Source organism: Leptosomus discolor, chromosome 1 (genome assembly GCF_034619465.1).
Source record: "Leptosomus discolor isolate bLepDis1 chromosome 1, bLepDis1.hap2, whole genome shotgun sequence".
In the NCBI taxonomy this organism is placed as follows: domain Eukaryota; kingdom Metazoa; phylum Chordata; class Aves; order Leptosomiformes; family Leptosomidae; genus Leptosomus; species Leptosomus discolor.
The window spans coordinates 87,879,410-87,897,914 of record NC_141391.1 but is presented as its reverse complement, the minus strand read 5'-3'; the positions used below and the strand labels follow the sequence as shown (position 1 = coordinate 87,897,914).

The 18,505-nt window shown below is 39.6% G+C and overlaps 1 protein-coding gene across 1 annotated transcript in view; it reads right to left on the bottom strand.

The window, feature by feature from the left end:
• The window catches only part of SMS (spermine synthase), a 50,461-nt gene that overhangs the window by 25,560 nt on the left and 6,396 nt on the right, over nucleotides 1-18,505 (bottom strand). The window contains exon 2 of the mRNA XM_086467470.1: nucleotides 7,269-7,389. Coding sequence (XP_086323596.1) covers nucleotides 7,269-7,389 — 121 coding nt within the window. The remainder of the gene's footprint in view (nucleotides 1-7,268; nucleotides 7,390-18,505) is intronic.

Here is an 18,505-nt window from a genome sequence, read left to right as displayed (position 1 = left end):
GCATACTGGGGTAAAAATTTAAGTTCCGAGCATCTGGCTGATAATGTCAGACAAATAATTTATGGTAAATAACCATGAATGACATTCGAAATTCTCAAAGAAGCTTATAAAAATCCAGGTTGGTTATACTTCGGTTAAAATTCACTTGGTTGGAAATTAACACCCAGAACAGCTAAAATGCCTGTGAAGATTCATACACACAGCTAACAGCACAAGGGTACGTTTAGAAAAGCGACCAGACTAGCAGCATTAAGGCAACAGCAGCAGGCCGAGGCTGAACCCACAAAAGACTTACTAGCTTCAATCCGCAGAGAGCAAAGGCTATGCTGGCTTTTGTTACTTTACGCTTGTCTGTTTGGCAGAACGCACATGAACGCAAGTTTTCAGCAGGAGCTCTTACAATATTTGGGGGACAGCTTTAAGAACCACGACAATACAGTTTCTTTTTACTACCTATAAAAATACAGCAAAGATTACATTACAATCCAAACGAGGGGGGAAAAAAAAAAAACTTTCCTTCAAAAGTCTCCCCTCCTGCATCTTGTCTTACTGAAAAATTTAATTTCTGTTCTCAAAATAAAACACCTGCCACACCTTGGTGTGCACTTGCATGCACTTTCATAAAAGCAGTGAGAAAAAAGCTCAGTGAGGAAGAGGGACCCTCTCCTTTCCATTAGGCAACAAAACCTGCACTTAAAAGCAGCCCCCACTGCAACAAAGCCCCACCTGTTGCTGCACCTGCATACCCGCCACACCTTCTGGGGCACTACTCAAGCTTTTTGTGTGAGTGGGCAGACTACAGAAACAAGTCTACTGAGTGCAGCATCCCGTCTTGGGTGCTGCATCTCGCCACCTGAACAAAAAGGAACATCAGATGCTAAGAAATAAATGCCAACTGCACAAATCAAAAAGTAACTGAGAGGTTTCAGATGAGCATCCTCTTTACTTAAAAAGAATCAGAAGCAGTGAGATCAACACATTCTAAGCCAAAACGCGTATCCTACCTTAGTTACTTGTACTGAACAGCGGGAAACATTGCAAATCCACGTATTTAAGAAAGGATTTACCACCACCACTGTGCCCAGAGAATAAAACTAGATAGACAAGTACCTACAAACCTCTCTTCACCTGTCAAAGTCTTCACCTGTCAAACCTTTTATCTGGTGGCAGACTAACTTGAGCCACTATAGGATAGAATAGTTTAAGTATTTGAAAAATAGCTTGCCAGTAAAAGAATCACCTATCAAATTACTCATGAGAGAGGAAACGAAAACCTCTTATAACTAGGAAGTTCCAAAATTAAAAAAATTGTCATGATATTGTTTTAATAAAGCATTCTGTCTTTTTTTAAAATGCTCTTCACCTTAATTACAAAGTACTTAAGGGACCTTAAGGAATTAGAGCAACAACAGTTTTTCACTATATCATTATTCCTGTTCTCTTGTAACAAAATAAGGAAATCAAACCAATGAAAGCTATCACAGTTCTAAACCGTTGCTGATTCCTACCAACTGCTTCAATTTTTCAGCCCATTTTTGCACTCTGGGTAATGCCATGAATAAACTACAACATTTTAGCCTGAAACAAAGAGCTGAGGAATGTTCATCCTGCTCCTTTAAAACACGCTGACTAGCATATAGAGCTGTTAGCAACAGACTAACACAGAAAAGACGAAAGTAAGAACACTGGGGTAAGTGAACATATTAATCATCTCAGTGACGTACAAACCAACTTCAACTGGGTAAAAATCTTGCACTTTTGTGAACACTGAAGTCAAATGCCAGTAGGATTACACTTCTCTAAACAAGAATTCAGACAGAGACAGAAGCTAAAAATGGATATGTATATAGGAGAGGTCAAAGCTTTTCTAAAAGTCAGTCTTCTACTACAGAAACAGCGACTCTAAGTTCCAGGTTTTGTGAGTTTTTAAAGAACTTACAGGTGGAATATGAAAGAAGAGGGAGCATGGATGAACAAAGGACAAGAAAAACCCTGGTGGCTGTATGCAGTATGTAACAGAAGAATACTTGCTCACAAGCAGTGACGCTATTAAAATACAATGTGAGCTGAGAAGATACTCAACAAATTCCAAAGATTAGCATTAACAACTTTCTCCTTTTAATAATCTTCTCAAATTTGCCTGACCAATTTGGTGGCCTCCTACAACAGGGTTACAGCCTTCGTGGATAAGGGAAGAAAAACTGACGTTATCTACCCGGACATGTGCAAAGCATTCAACACTGTTCCAAAAGATCCTTGCCTCTAAGCTGGAGAGACGTGGTTTTGACAGACAGACCATTCAGTGGATCAGGAACTGTCTGGGTGGTCCCACTCCAAGAGTCACAGTCAATGGCTCAATGTCCAAGTGAAGACCAGTGACAAGTGGCATACCTCAGTGGTCAGTATTGGGACCAGTGTTGTTTAACATCTTTGCAGGCAACATGGACAGTGGCATCAAGTGCACCCTCAGCAAGTTTGCCAGTGACATCAAGCTGCATAGTGTCGTCGACACGCTGGAGGGAAGGGAGGCCATCTAGAGGGACCTTGACAGGCTGCAGAGGTGGCCCCATGCAAATCTCATGAAGTTCAACAAGGCCAAAGTCCTGCACCTGGGTTGGGGCAATCCCAAGCACGGATACAGGCTGGGCCATGAGAGCAGCCCTGTGGAGGACTTAGGGATGCTGGTGGACAAAAAGCTGGACATGAGCCAACAAGGTGCACTCACAGCCCAGAAAGCCAATCACATCCTGGGCTTCACCAAAAGAAGTGTGGCCAGCAGATTGAGGGAGGTGATGCTGACACTCTGCTCTGGTGAGACCCCACCTGCCATGCTGTGTTCAGCTCTGGGGTCCCCAGCAAAGATATGGATTTGTTGGAGCAGGTCCAGAGGAGGGCCACAGGGATGACCAGGGGGCTGGAGCACCTCCCCTGTGAGGACAGGCTGAGAGTTGGGGTTGTTCAGCCTGGAGAAGACTCCGGGGAAACCTTATAGCAGCCTTCCAGTGCTTAAAGGGGGCCTGCAGGGAAGGTGGGGAGGGACTCTCTATCAGGGAGGGTAGTGATAGGACAATGGGTAATTGTTTCAAACTGAAAGAGAACAGATTCAGATTAGATATTAGGAAAAAATTCTTCACTGTGAGGGTGGTGAGGCACTGAAGGGGTCGCCCAGAGAAGCTGTGGCTGCCCCCTCCCTGGCAGTGTCCAAGGCCAGGCTGGATGGGGCTTTGAGCAACCTGGTCTGGTGGAAGGTGTCCCTGCCCATGGCAGGGGGTTGGACTAGATGATGTTTAAGGTATCATTTTGTGATTCTATGATTCCTTATTTAATAACATTTTTTAAAATACAGTAAATAAAGACTTCACATTCCTAGCATTTTTGCTCAGCCTAAGCTAAAGTAAGTGACACCAGTACAAGAATGCTGCTTAAGGTGACCCTGAAAACATTCTGGAAGTTATCTGAAAACACATAGATCATGAAAACAAGACTGCTGGGCCCCAGAACTCAGACTGAGCTCCTCTCCTGCATGTGTTACTGTTCTCCAACCAGCAAAGGCACTGGCAAAGCAGAAAAGTGTATCCATCCCCACGACTACAGAGAGGGACTTGAGTGGCTAAAGTGAGCCATTTCCTGACCAGCTCTAGAGCCTTGTGTTGACAGCCCCATTAGTAAATGTTTTCAGCTGAACTTCCCTCAATTAGGTCCTTTGTCAGAGTAAATCACAAACTAAACGGACCAGGTAAAGTTGCCACCTGTGACTTTTGTTTGCTTAGCTTCAGACAAAGGAGAATGGGGATCTGTTGCTTTGATAATGACAACAGGAAAGCATACTTAATCCCCAAATCAGCCCCGATTCGTTTAACAGCCACAGCCCTCCACAGTGCTGTTCACACAGTATCTTTGTCAGAGACAGTTTTGTCAACAATAGTGCCCACAATTCAATAATCTGTAGCACAGGGCACCGTGCAAGCTACAGGGGCTATCTCTTCGACTTTAGAATATCTATACTGTTTAGCAACATACTACAACCTTATCTCAAAGGGTTTTTTTCCTGGGATTATTAGCCAGCTTGTAACATCAGCTGCACATCTTTGTCTTGCAATGGCTGTCACCTTTAGCTGGTTAAAAATGTGTTTGTATGTGCATACTCACAAAACCCCTACTCACATGCAGCACCAACTCATGCATCTTTCATCATGGAGAACTTTTGTTCCCAGTAACACCGAGCCATCCTTACAGGAAACTGCTCATGACATACCTACACTCCACCACAATTTTTTTTTCCCTGCTGTTCACTACAAGCTACTTTACTTCCAGAAGTACACTTGCAGAAAAAGTCCACATGCCCTAACTAATTTCTTCCTAGTTGTGTCAGATACTTTTCTTAATTAGCATAGAAATTTTACGATATTTAGGTCTCAAAATGCAGACATAAGATTGCTAGTATTAAAATAAAGCCTATTTGATAGTATCAAATACTGTGTACATTCACTAGTTCATTCCTAACTCATGAAATGTTTGTTGCTGTTTTGCAGGGCTTCAACTGCTCAGTCTATTGGTTTAAGTGTTCACACCCTTATTTGTTTCAGTTAACTGACATTACATCAGACATTAATAGAAATATACTGAAGACTGCCTTAAAAAAAGTACATGCAGTTTAGGTCATCTGAAAACTCAAAACAGATCTGCTGAGGTACCAAAACTCACAGAAAGTTCTACTGCACATGCTTCCCAATTCAGTGTTTAATGGGGCTGGGAAAGCACAGAAAAGTACTTTAACTCACACCACTATAGACAGTAAGTTGACTAGTGAAGTGAGTCATTTCCAGCAGAAATAAATCCAGTTCAGATGGCAATGAATATACCAAGAGCAAGCAATAACCATTCTTTATTTACATTTAACATTGCACCAGGAAAAAAAATAGCCACTTGCAAAGCAAGTGATGCCCTCTTAATACTCAGTTCTTCTGTGCATTCTCGTTCTTCATTATTCAGTTTTGAGGCTGCTTCACAAACTGTAATTCCTTATTATGTTTAGGATGCTCTCCTTGATAGCTTCTCTTAGAAGCTCAAGTTTCCAGACCTGTATATCAGAACTGAGAATTTCATAAGGGTTAAAAGTCTTCACTAGAAAAAGTAATTTTGAACTAACTTCTACACAATTTAGGATTAAGCTGACAATGGTAATTTGGTATTAAAACCAAGCGTAACTGTCAAAATTTAAGTGACCACATTCATGCTTGGATTAGTGACAGACTGTGAAGCACAGTACAATAGGGAACAAGGAAAAGCAAGGTTGTGGCACCTGCACTTACAGGGAGAAAGGAAGACTTCAACATCTGGCTTAAAACACATCAAATGGAGAGTGACAGAGAAAGTCAATCAGAAAAGGCAAAAATGGTGCTACAGTAGTAGAAAGTGCAGTCATGTCTTACATGGACACCTCAGTATTTAGAGCATCTTTAAGTTCACACTTTTTCCTGAAACTCAGTATTCCCTGGCTTCTAGGTGCCAGTTCAGTTATCTCCTGGAAGAGTTATACAACAGAAGACAGTTTTCCAGAAAGTTCCTGGAACATTTCAAAGGACAAGTAATTTAGCTGTGGAAACTGCTCCTTTAGAAGAAGCTGTCTTCTTATGGGAGCAATCAGATGAGATTGCAAAGGGGAAAGCCAGTTTGAGACTTCACATTTCATATGTCACTTTGAGACTCAGGAAAACACAGGAAGCAAGATGAGGCCATGTAATGACAGAAAGCCAACCTTCAAATCCTGTCAATACTTTTAATTTTAGATATTCTACCCTCTGATTGTTCAGTTTGTGTATCCTTGATACTATCTTTTTAGTGAAACTAAATACAAGCTTACCCCAATACAGAGGAAGGATAGCATCAGAGTAGTAAACCATTGTCTTGGCTATCTTTTCACTGACCTCAGAAACAAAAGGTTATCTAGAACTGGAATCTATCAAATTATTCAGGAAGAAAACAAAACCACAAGTAACTAAAAACAGAGTAAGGAAAACAGAGTAAGGAAGACTGTACAAAACCAAGAGACAAGTAACAAGTTTTTCTAGGCACATCAAGTATAAAAGAAACAATTTTTGTCAGAAAAAGCCAGTGTCACATTTGAAAAGCTAACTGAAATATACTAAGAACTTCAAAGAGCATGATTGGGAAAGCTATAGACAGGACTAGACTCATACTTGTTAACTTAAGTCAAGACCCCAGTTCACCAGTCCACTTGGTCTGCACTACTTCATATAATATATATAAAAATACAAAGACAGAGCTGTACATACAAATATGTTCACACACAGTAAACCCAGAGACAAATTCCAGCAAGCAACACATTCACCTAGGATCTGATCTTCCTACTAGATATAGTTCTCTAATGAGAGAGAACTTCAAAATAAAAAAAACTGATAGAACTTTAAAATCCTTAGGCAATTCTTATGTATGTTAGGAGCGTGGCCAACTGAGCTGCTTAACAGGACAGCCAGGAAGAGAGCCAACAAATTAAAGCTTATTTAGCTTAACTCCAATCCTGAAGATGACTGAAGTATGCAGGTATTTCAACAAACAAAAGCAGCAACCACCACAATGAATGTCAAGAACAAACAACTGAATAACTGGAAACAAATGAAGTGCAATAAAATTACAATAGTTACTAATAGGCCAGGAAAATGTATACAGTGATTAACTAACCCTGACACTGTAAAAGCAGCTTTGGGAAATAACGCAAATGTGGGTTTGCTTACCAGTTTAACCCAGTAGATTCTGTTTATATGAGTGTCACTAATGACACCAACCACACCTTTGTCACACTGTTTGTTACTTCTGTAGCTGCTTGAGAATTTGAAGCATATAATAAAGTGTTTAAAAGCACATACGAGAGTTTTAATCATTCACATGCTAAGGTTAGTTTAACATTTAAACATATTCCATTGTCAGAAGAATTACAAATACATTTAACCGACTTGAGCTGTCCTGCATTTGGAAGGACTGGCCCTGAGATCAAGACACCATATGATGTTACCGCATTAATAGAGCCCAGGTTTACCAACTCAACTGTTCTGATATCCAAACTGCAAAATGACACAAAAAGATTATCAACAGTATTCTGTTTTATTTTAGTCACTTCATACACAAGGCCAGTAAAAGAACAGTTTGCCCTCCCTGTACCCCAGAATGAGATCCAATACAGGGAGAAATAACTATTCATATGGGAGGAAAGAGGGCACCATTATCAAGAGGAAGGAAAATCCACTCACCTGCCATTTTTTTTGATGTAGGTTGCTAAATAACCATGGTCTTCCCAGTTATAAACTGTTTCTGTCATTCCCTGCTCCTGAAAAATGGGCTGTAGAGCTTTAAGAACAGCATTGCAATCAGCTGTGAAATTAAGAGAAAAAACAGTGAGGATTTTCTACTCAAATTAGTTCTGCTTTTTTTTTAAAGGCTGAACAGTTTTTGCTGGCAGCCTGAAGTATATTTGAGTTCCATCTGAACAATAGCTTTCATGTACTTTCTCCCCTTCAACTCCCAATCACCCTCCATCACCCCCAGATATTCCTCAGTGCATAGGGATCCAAAAAAATTCTTTTAAATCCATCTTTACCCCTGAGCAAGACTGTTTATCCACAACGGATGTAATAAGAGTACTTTTATTATGTTTACTAAGGGTCACCTACCATATCACAATCCAGGCCAAGCCCATACTCATATAATTATTCTTTAAAATCACTTAAAAATATACGAACAACAATCCCAGAAAGAGGTCACAGCATTGACAAGAAACTTAGTTTCCCTGTCTTATGCCTCAACTTATTTTCAAAGGCATTGAAAACTAGACACAGCAAACTACCCTATTCGCTCTGCCCTATAGAAACATCCTTTTTCTAAAATCCAGGACAGAGTAGGCACCCAACCAAAGTCTTCTACGGAGAAGGCCTCTCACTTGGAAAAGCACACAAAGTTCACTTGGAAATAACTACAGTTGTTACTCTGATAATTATCTTCAAAAGCTAGCTTCATGGATAAATCAGCTTTTTCTTCAGCCAGAATGTGCTGATTCCAGAAGTCTCAGGTTTGCTTTACACATTAGTTTTGGGGTGGTTTTGTTTTGGGTTGTGGTTGGTTGGTTTTTTTAATAATCTTCATTACAACAGTTTTAGATGCTCCACTCAAACAGGCCCCTCAAAAACAAGTTGCAAGTTTTGTCAGTTGATTTTGGAATTGAAAAGGTGAGTTAGTAGAGGATGCTGGTAGAGCTGTACCTACCAGAACAGGCACAAAATTGGAAAGACTGTCATACCAGTAAGTCAGTGAGAGACTTACACAATATTAACCAAAATAATGCAATACATCAGTAATGTAACCAGAATTTAGAGTCTCAGAGAAATCATGTGGCACAGCCACATTATAGAGGTACAGTTTATAAAAAAATGCTTCAATACTGACACATTTCCCTTGCCCTGACCTATTAAAGAGTTATTCCGAAAGTGTTTTGCTTTACTCACTGCCCCCAAATGCATATACCTCCAAACCCAGGAAGTATAGCGTGCAGACATAATCAGCAATAGTTTCCAGAATGTTACCAATTTCTACAAGCTTCAAACAAACAAAAAGCCTATACTAAGTCAAAGTTTGGCTCATCTATCATCTCTGTGCAACTCCACAGTAGACTGAACTGAAAACCTAATTACTTGAAATGTATGTTTGCTCATCTGTAAAGTATGGACTCCATTATCCCTGTATGCTTTAACCAGACAGACTGAAAAGATAAAGCATTTACTTTAATTTTCCTCTACACAAAGTAAGAGCAAGCCAATTCCCCAACATATTGCCAAGGATATTTAATAGAAGTGGAAAGGCCCTGCTTCTTACTGCCCGTATTATCTGATCTTGAATGCATGTTCTGAGTAATATTTACTTTTCACCATCTACATCTCACTCTAACTCCTCATGTAGCAAATTACAGGGAAATAGAACCAACAAAAAATAAGTTCTGTTGGACAACCGTGAAAAATTTGACTGCTGGCCCTTTCTCAGTCAGTAGCACCATTGATTTTCACCCTCATTGATGAAACACTCCACACAGTCCACTATCACTACAAAGCTTTTTTTTTCCTTCCCTACCCTCCTGTAAAAGTCTGCATCATTTGTACCAGTAAGTTTTTATACTTCCTATCCAGCACCAGTCAGGTGCCACCATGGCACAAGCAATAATTAAGGTTCAGAGTATATAGTTTATCTGACCAGTGATCATGGTCACAGTAGTAAGTGGGCCAACAATCAAGCCAACATGTTTTTGGAACATTAATAGCACAAAATAAATGGGCCATAATTAGATCCACAGTTCTTAAACCAATTCCAGTCTCTGCAGCTTTGCCCTGGGAAGGGAACTTTGCACTGCTCACTTTACTGAACCAGTATGCATCTAAGACCCAGACTACTTCACTTCTGCAGCTCCTGCAAGATCTTGAAGTAGTAAGATGAAGAAACAACTCCAGAAGAACTGAAGTGCTCGTACCACATTTGGCCTATCTGCTCTCAACAGCTTCAAGGATTCCTGCTAGGTGTGTATTGGCAGAGGCTGCACCGACTGCCAAAATCACTGATATTGTTCTGCTCCGTGAACATGCTAATGCCTCACAAGCTGCTCATCATTCAGCAGCAGATTTCTTTGCTAAGCAGCCAGGCACAAGCTTGACTGAGTCCTTCCTATTGTGCAATTAACTTTAGGAAATTAAAAAAACAACAACATGCTCTTTCATCACGTCTTTTAGTTATACCACACAAGACTTGCCTTGGAGGGCTAATTAATTCTCCAAAGCTGGAGACTCCTTTTTAAAATGTTTGAGGCATCAGTGGTTGCTTGAAGCATCAGGAAGTTTCAACAATCTCAGGATTTCTCACCCAAATCCACTTGCCACCACCTCACTCCAAGCTCAGAAACACTATATCAAGTATTGACAAGTGGGGATTAGAACAGCAGGAACACCTTTGAATCTACATCAAAATGTTAATTCAAGTAGGTTTGGTTGGGTTTTTTTTCTTTTTGCTATTCAGGAACAAAGGAAAAACTCCGGTTAGCAAGCATGAAATACTGTTCTAAGTATTTAGTAATTATTTGCCTGGAGTGAGAAGGCCTAGAGTTTCAACTCTGGAGAACAGAAACAAAAATCACTGTGTAAAAGATTTGAGACACATATTTTTCAGGAGTTAATGCCCAGTTAAGCCAGACAGTTTTGGAATCCCAGCACACTTGGAAGAGATCATTCGCAACAGTTGCAAGTGTTTCTTAAAATTCTAGCAGCAAAGACAACATTATTTGACAGTGATCTGTGAACATGAGCACAGTTCGAATTCCAGAGTTACTGTAAGCATCCAGTCTGGCCTCATGCATAACACCAGCTAGTTCACCCAGATACTCCAACACTGAGCTCAGTAATCTGCTATTGAGCCAAACTATCTCTAAAAATATTCTAGTTTAAGACCTCCTCATACCAGAGGATTGACAAAATCCTGGTAAGCTATGGGAACAGATTAGCTCTCATTTGAAAATATTCACCCCATTTCTGACTTCAAACTTTTCTTACCGTGATTTTGAATCATTTCCTCTAGCAGGCAAAAATGTAACACAACCAAAACAACAGAACACAACAAAGCACTCATATATGCTTCTGCATCTCCGATGTATTTTCTCCTTGTGGTAGCAACACTTTCAATAAAGAAAGGTGAAGGGAAAAAAATCGAATTAAATTAACTGCTTCATTAAGAATACATTAGAGTGTGCATTAGGAGCCAAAATGCAGAATATGCTAATAGTAAACAGCAACCTGAATGACTAGCATATTGTTTCAGTTCAGAGTTGTGTATTAATCATTTCAATATATTAAGTAATTGTATTGCACAAGTCTGAAGTTCTCACACACAGGCACTCTACCTGTCAGCTCCAATTCTCCAAAACCCTCACAGGAAAAGGAAATGTGCACAGACAAGGTGGGAGGGTGTCAGATACAAGTGATGAAGGGAACACACCTGAGAACAGAGACTAATTTCTAGCCAGGTGAGGTCCCAGGGGCAGTTCAAGAGGAGGACAGCAGGAGACTAACATGCAGCACACCTGACTGTTCTGGCACCAAGCCCACCACAGTCAAATCAGGCCACTCACAGTGCCTCCCTCCACCACCACTTACTGGTAATACAGTAACCAGGCTTCTAAGTGCACAGGGGTTCCTCATTCACAGACTGAGGCATTTTCCAATGCCAATATTGTATCTCCATCTCAATCATGAAAAACTCTAGAATTAGGGGTATGCTGTAGAAATGGTTAGTGAGCAAAAGTTAATAAATTTTAAAATCCAGACCTGAGGAGAAGCTTCATGCTCCAGTGCCTGTATTTCACATTTTCTAGATTTCCTTTAGGCACTAAACAAGTGGAAAAATAACACCAGAAAAAAATAAAAAACACAGAAATGCACCACAGTTTGTGGAAAGCCAACAGCCACATCCTACTAGCTCCCTCTCTCCCCCACACAAGAGTATTTTGCAGATAACTGGTTATCCTTTAGTCATCAATTCCTGCATAGCAATCTTTCTCTTAAACTTGAAAACTTAAGAGCATCTGCCTGCATGAAAAACGACTGCACAGACCACACTGGTGTTTGAAATGGACTATCCAGAGATGTTTCCACAGAAATATCACAGGCTCAACCAAGAGTTCAGTATGACAAGTTGCCTGAACTAGCCCTTTTCCTTCAACAATGATTATAAAATAAACCCACACCTCAAGAACAAAAGGATCCCCTCCAAGCACACCCCAAAGGCCCTGCTTTCATTACTGCCCAGAACAAACATGTTAGATTTTGCCTGACCTGCTAACAGATGCAAACAAAAAACAACTGGCTTCAGCAACATGCACATCCTAGGTATGAAGTTTGGAAATATCCTGTCAGAAACCCCCATGCACACAGGAAGAATCCTTTGTTTTGTCCTTGCCAGCTCTGTTAAAACAAAAGACAGCAGGAAGCAGAAATCTACACTAAAATTATTCCTTTTGATCAGTTTGCACCTGTGAGAATCAACTTCATCATGCTGACTTACACACAGAAGTCAAACTTTTACAGTAAGTGACTAAAGTAACAAGATATACAAGGGCTTTCAGATAGCACTAGCACTCAAACATGTTTTCCAAGATAGCTCATACAGTCATAGATCACTGTTATGGAGTAAGAAATACCTTAAATCTTTGTCCAAATCTTCAACATCAACGTAAATAAGACAGAGCTACACAGCCACTTTTCCCTAGCCCTTCCTATACAACAATAAAAATTCAAGTTCAGAGTACACACCCAGTAAGTCATTACCTAAAACACTATTAAGAATTCAGCCAAAAGTGACTGTATGGACAGTGAGCAGGAATGGCTGTGTTCCAACCTGTGTAAGCAGCGCTAAGCACATGTGTATATAAACACAGAAACATTCCCAGAGATACAGCCTCATTAATATAAAAATCACCTTTTCCCACTTCCTCCTTTAAGATCTGAGTGAGATCTTTTTCAGTTATTTCACAAAAGCAGTGTAAGATTCCCTAATCACCTTTAAGGAAAAACTCCACATAAAGTTTTCAGCAACTATAGGCCTTCAGCTCCATCCACTTCCATAATGGAAAAAATACATTAACAGAGTTACTCCTTCACCCTTCCTGTGTTCAATTTCTTCTATATTAGGACAACCAAAAGTTTAGTTTACTGTACACACAACCAGAAGTGATCGTTTGTATTGAACAGCCCACAGCTTTATGAATCTGAAGTTCCTGAAGTCTTCTGTAACCTCAGCCTCAATAAATATACATTCTAACATCCATGAGGTTTAAGCCTAACTGTTTGTGCTTCAAGAGGACATAAAATTCTAGTTACTGGATTACAATATTAAAAACCCTATTATCAAATTGCTGATTAATGGTACCATCACATCTCAAATTACCACTAGCAAGCACATACACAGAGTTAAGACTAATCTGAAACAGTGTTACACACAACTTAACTATAACTTAACTATAAGGTCAATTTTATAAGGTATTGTATCATTTGACATTCACAACCATGAGAACAGCAGGTTTGGCTCCACATTCAAGTACAAGTGATGTGGCAGAATCTTTCATTGGCAGCACTTAAAAGGCAATAGTGCACTTCCACCTAGTCTTTAAGACAAAAAACTTATTTTTGAAGAGGTTCAATAGCGAACTCCTGCTACAAAGACAGATAATGCAGTTACAAGATTTGATTATGTCAGTACATTCAGTCACAAAACACAGCAACACGGCATTTAATTAAATCAGTGAGAGCAGAACACAAGGTTTACTGGACTGTATCACAGCATTCCCACCCTTTATCTCCATCTCCCATGAATTTTCAGTCGAACACATAATTTAAATGAGGAAGTAAAGAATGCTAAGAAGCTTGGGCAGCTTTATTACTCATCACATAGGATCTCTGGTATCAATGCTTTCTTAGAGAAAAGAATCCTTGTATCAAGGAGCTTTTCTTACTCTAACATGACCTCTGCTGCACACCCAAACTGCAGAAGCAGCTGAGAACCATTACTGCAAAACTGATTCAGGCATACAGATACTTTTTTACCATTCTTTCCCCAAGTGAATGTCACATTCCTGGCAGCATTGGTCAGTCTACATTTATTTTATGGTTTGGTGTTAATAACCACGCCATTCAGTGCTTTTGGAATACAGCAGAGGCATGCCACCTAGGTAGAGGGTACAGCACAGACAAGACCAGAGTAAAGGGGCAGAATGAAGATGCCAAGAAACAGATTGTACCAGTTGCACAACTTTTCTGTTTTACCCTCCTCCCCTTACCAGGATAGCAACCCTTCAGATGAGTCAAACTGCAAAGTGAAGCATTAAAATAAAACTAAGTTCTCATGCTTTAATGTAAAGCTAGTCATTAAGCCAATGTAAGTGTTACCTAAACAAATAATTTTCTTGCTTGAATAAAGTAAGTACATCTTACATATGAAATTAGGTAGACCAGCAAGTCTTTTCAAGCACAAAGGAAGACTCATCACAGCCACATACACATTGAAAGAACCCGAAGAAAGCATTTGCTACCAATTTAGAGCTCATTCACACCTGAAGACTAACTTAAGATTAGTCATGAACATTAAAGTGCTTATTAATAAATTTTATAACCAGGAGCTACATTTTTTTTCCTGACAGCCAGACTGACTTCCCAACTAATATATTCTTGACTTCTGGGAGAAGATCAGAGCCCTGCTGAAGGTATTTTGCATTTTAACAGCCCTCAGGAAGGGAAAATCTTACTGACTAGTTGAAACAGTTGGGGGACTTACACTTGTGTACAAATTATTTTATCAAGTCATGCAGGCTTAGAATAAATCACTTAAGTGAATCAGCTCAGCTTTGTTACTGAACTTTTACTACACATAGCAGTAAATGTATTCACTAGTCTCCAAAACTCTGCCACCCAGAACCTCTACCCACTATTAGACAAGGAACACCAGGCAGAGTTCAGGAAGACAGCATGTATGTACAGCCTCTGCACTATGCCATGGTCCTGCAGAGATATCTGTAGGAGCCAGGATGCACCATCCACAGAGGCCTCCCTGAAAATCTGCTTATCTCTTTGCACTGGTACAATCAAACAGACACTAGCCTACAGGAGAGCTCTATCATGAACATCATTAATAAAATACCCAGAGACAGGAAAATAAACCTTTCATTGTAATAGTGGCTGACTACAGCAGAGCCAGCAAAGTAAAGGTTAAAATACTTGCAGCATGTCTGAATCTGAAACTACTTGAAAGGAAAGAATGAAGATGAAGGCTCACCTTCCAGAATCTACCTTGGTTTTATTTACATAAGTATTTGATTATCATCTGACATGCTTGAGGAGTTACTTGGGAATCAAACACTGCAAGCACATTTTTCCATGGCTTGTTTACTGCACAAATACAGCATTCCTGCTTGTGGATTCATCAACATCCAAAGGCTCACTCCTGATGATTCCTGCAGCACCACCAAAATTCAAAAGAGAACCCACCACAGGGACTATAGAGGGGGTCTTTCCTTGTTAGTTTTTGGCAAAACTTTAAGAAGGCCCTCACTGCTGCTAGAAGCACTTGAGGAACCATTTTCAGCTGGCTATTAGAGGAATGTTTTTTAGTTAGGTAGGGCAAGTCCTACAAGAACATTCCACAAGACAAAAAAAGTAAGTTTAAGACACCAAGCATGCCAAATTCTGACAGCCAGGACAACTCTGAAGGAGAAACTATTTAAGTATTGCCCCTTCAAATACAAATTCAAAAAGAGGATAAAAGCAGCAAGGACCTATGAGGTTACTATACCTTTCACAGTAACCACATGCAGAGTTAAAGAACATTTAAGAAGTCTCTCCCATTCACTTTGACATTAACAAGTTTGTGTCACTGATAAAATACATACTTTAAAAGTACTTGTCCTATACCTGTCATCTAATTGCAGATAGTTATAACATGACATCCTATTTTAGTTAACAGTAATTTTTTTAATGCAGATCTGGAATGGTGCACAACAGCTCACCAGAAGTCCTGCTGCACTCCACTAATTCTCGAAGGAAAAAACATTTATAGGCCTCCACAAGTAACAGCTGCTGGCATTCTGTAAGTCACATCACTGTTTAAAAATCAGACAAGAGTTCAGTTATGAAAAAAGTATTAACTTTCTTCCTTTCCGTAATTGCTACTTTGCCCTCCAAGATTTTCATGTTTCTTTCCACTTCATACAAATTCACTGGTTTTTAACACAGAAGCAACATCTGCTTATCTAGAGACAGACATGAAATATTTGTCACAATGTTCTGGACAACACACAAACTTTTTAAACATCTCTTAAGTCTCACAACACACTCTTCCAGGCTTGCTGCTTGGTCAAATTAATTTTGCTTTGGAAATACAGCATTTCATTAGACTTTTTGCAACACTTCATCCCAATAGATTATCAGAGCTGAGCAGTAGGTGAAGAGGTAAGCCAAACACATTTGCAAAACCAACATTCTCATATGTAAGTTTGGCATACCACCTTCATACAGAGTATTTATGCACTCCAAAAGCTTACTTGAGCCTTAACATCAACAAGTGTTGTTTTAATGCCTCAGCTCCAGTAACTTCATTTGTGTTTCCCAGTAATGCATAAATTGAATTAACTGGCATATAAAGACTGTTCACATTTTAAACATTATCACCTGTTGAAACGTCTGTAGCCCTTCCATCCAAAAAGCAGCAAAAGAAAATGTACTTGGTAACAAAACTTCAGCATGCCCAAATAATACCAGCTCTCCTGTTCACTTACATCTCTCAAGTCACTTTCATCACTTGACCTTCTTCTAGAAATGAAGTGTTAAGTCATATGTACTCTTCTCTCCTTCCAAGGATTTTGTTATTAAAAAGGCACAGTCAGAGAAGTGTACCTGAAGTGGAAAATACTGATGTGCCAAAAGCAGTCTTTATTTCCTGTAGGAATTTGTTGCACAACCTCAAACTAGACCCTAATGAAAACATTTCCCATGCTGTTAACCTTCACCTTTGCAGGCGACAGTTCCTTCATGTCTGAGCAAGCAGCCACTGAGTACTTGACATCATGCTGGAGAATCAGGTAATTATATTTTCAGAGTTCCATTCATATAGCATTTAAATCTTCAAAACTGGAAACCAACAAAAGCAGGAATGAGTTCACAGTAGTCCTTACTGCTAAAAATGGAAAGCTATTAATTCCTGTATTAACACCTCCTGACAAGCCCCATTTGTGCTCTGACACACAGCAGGCCAGTTCTTGGTCCAGGCCTGTCAGAACTAGACTGTGGAGACCCACAGGGCTCAGCTCAAAACAGCCCAGCCAAGAGCACAGGCTGAGCCCACTCTGCTCAGGAGCTGCTAAGGGAGCACAACTACAATGGACCCATTCCTGAACTGCAGCTGCAAGCTAGATGCAAACACACCTTTTGCCAAGGTTGGCAAGAGCTGCAAGCTCCAGATGTATTTACTTGAATTGTTTAATCTTTATTTACATGGTCTTCAGATACAGATCATAGGCAAGGAATCAGCAAATTTTGGTAACATACCATAAATCAATACAGAAAAGAGATAAGCATATCATCTGCATGTTATCACTGTAATCAGATGTTTCAGCACTTCAGACAACTGAATACTTGACAGAACCAGTCAAATTGAGCTACAAGGCTCAGAGGTACCATACCACCCTGCCCCCCACCATATGTTCAAATACACTTAATGTATTTTTACTGCTAACTACCAGTTAACAGAATCTGCCTCATAAGAAAAACAAAGCTCTACCATATCTAGTACATTAGGCAACAAAAACATCTATTAGAGATACTAATTTGAAAATAACTCTATATATAGTCAAGTGCTCAAAGGTTTTATTGAAGAGTTTTACATCTATCTTGAACTGCCAAGTATTTAGTATTAGTTTAAGCCTTTGTCTCATACACAAGATTCTGACTTACTTGTGAGAAAACTCTGCAAAAGACAAGTTTCAATGCTAGTCGCCTCTTCTTGCTTTCTCTTTTTATTTCCACACTTACTGCAGGATGAGCCATGACTCAACAGCTAGAACTGATGATTATCTACTTATTAAATCAAACCAGGACCAATTCCAAGTTGGCTTTACTACAGCAGGATACAGCTCAACACACACAAGCAGCTGAACTCACTTAAGAGTTTTTCACAGGTAGAAATGCCAGCAGAGGTTTCAGAGATGGTAGAGGGGAAGAACGAATACCCCACCTCATAATTTAGTTCTCAAACACTCCAGTTTCTGGGACATTGTTCCCTTGGAAAGGCATTTTTTATTAGTCCTTAAAGCGAGGAAACTCAACTACAAGGCTCCAAAGGGATGCAGAACTAAACAAGGCCTTGTCAGCTGTTTCCCCCCTCCAAAAGTTTACATCAGCACAGCCAAGAACAAGCACAGAAAACTGTCATCCTGCTTTCTGAAGAACATTAAGACTTCCAATCAAAACAAAGACAAGAATGAAAAGATTAGCTTAACTGCACACAATTCAAATATTTAACAATCTGATAACCTACATAACAATTTCAATACTGAAATAACAGATAGTAACTTAGAACATCTTATAACCAAAACTTTCAGAACACGTATGACCAGTTAGGTATTACACACTTAAGGATATCAGATACTGGACTATATCATGCAACATCGTTAAACAGCTGTAAACAAAAAAATTACATGAGTTATTTAAATATTTGCACCCCCTGACTGCATACTAAAGCTTCACCTGACAGCACTCCTGTCTGCTTAAAAATAGGCCAAAAGTCTGAGATACAGGATTGCCAACAGAGTTAATGGCACTTTCTTACATTGCAATGGATGCTTCAGCTGAGATACTTTACATATTTCACTCCTAAAGCAGTTAGTACCTCCTCTTGAAAAAGTCTCCAAAAGATAATT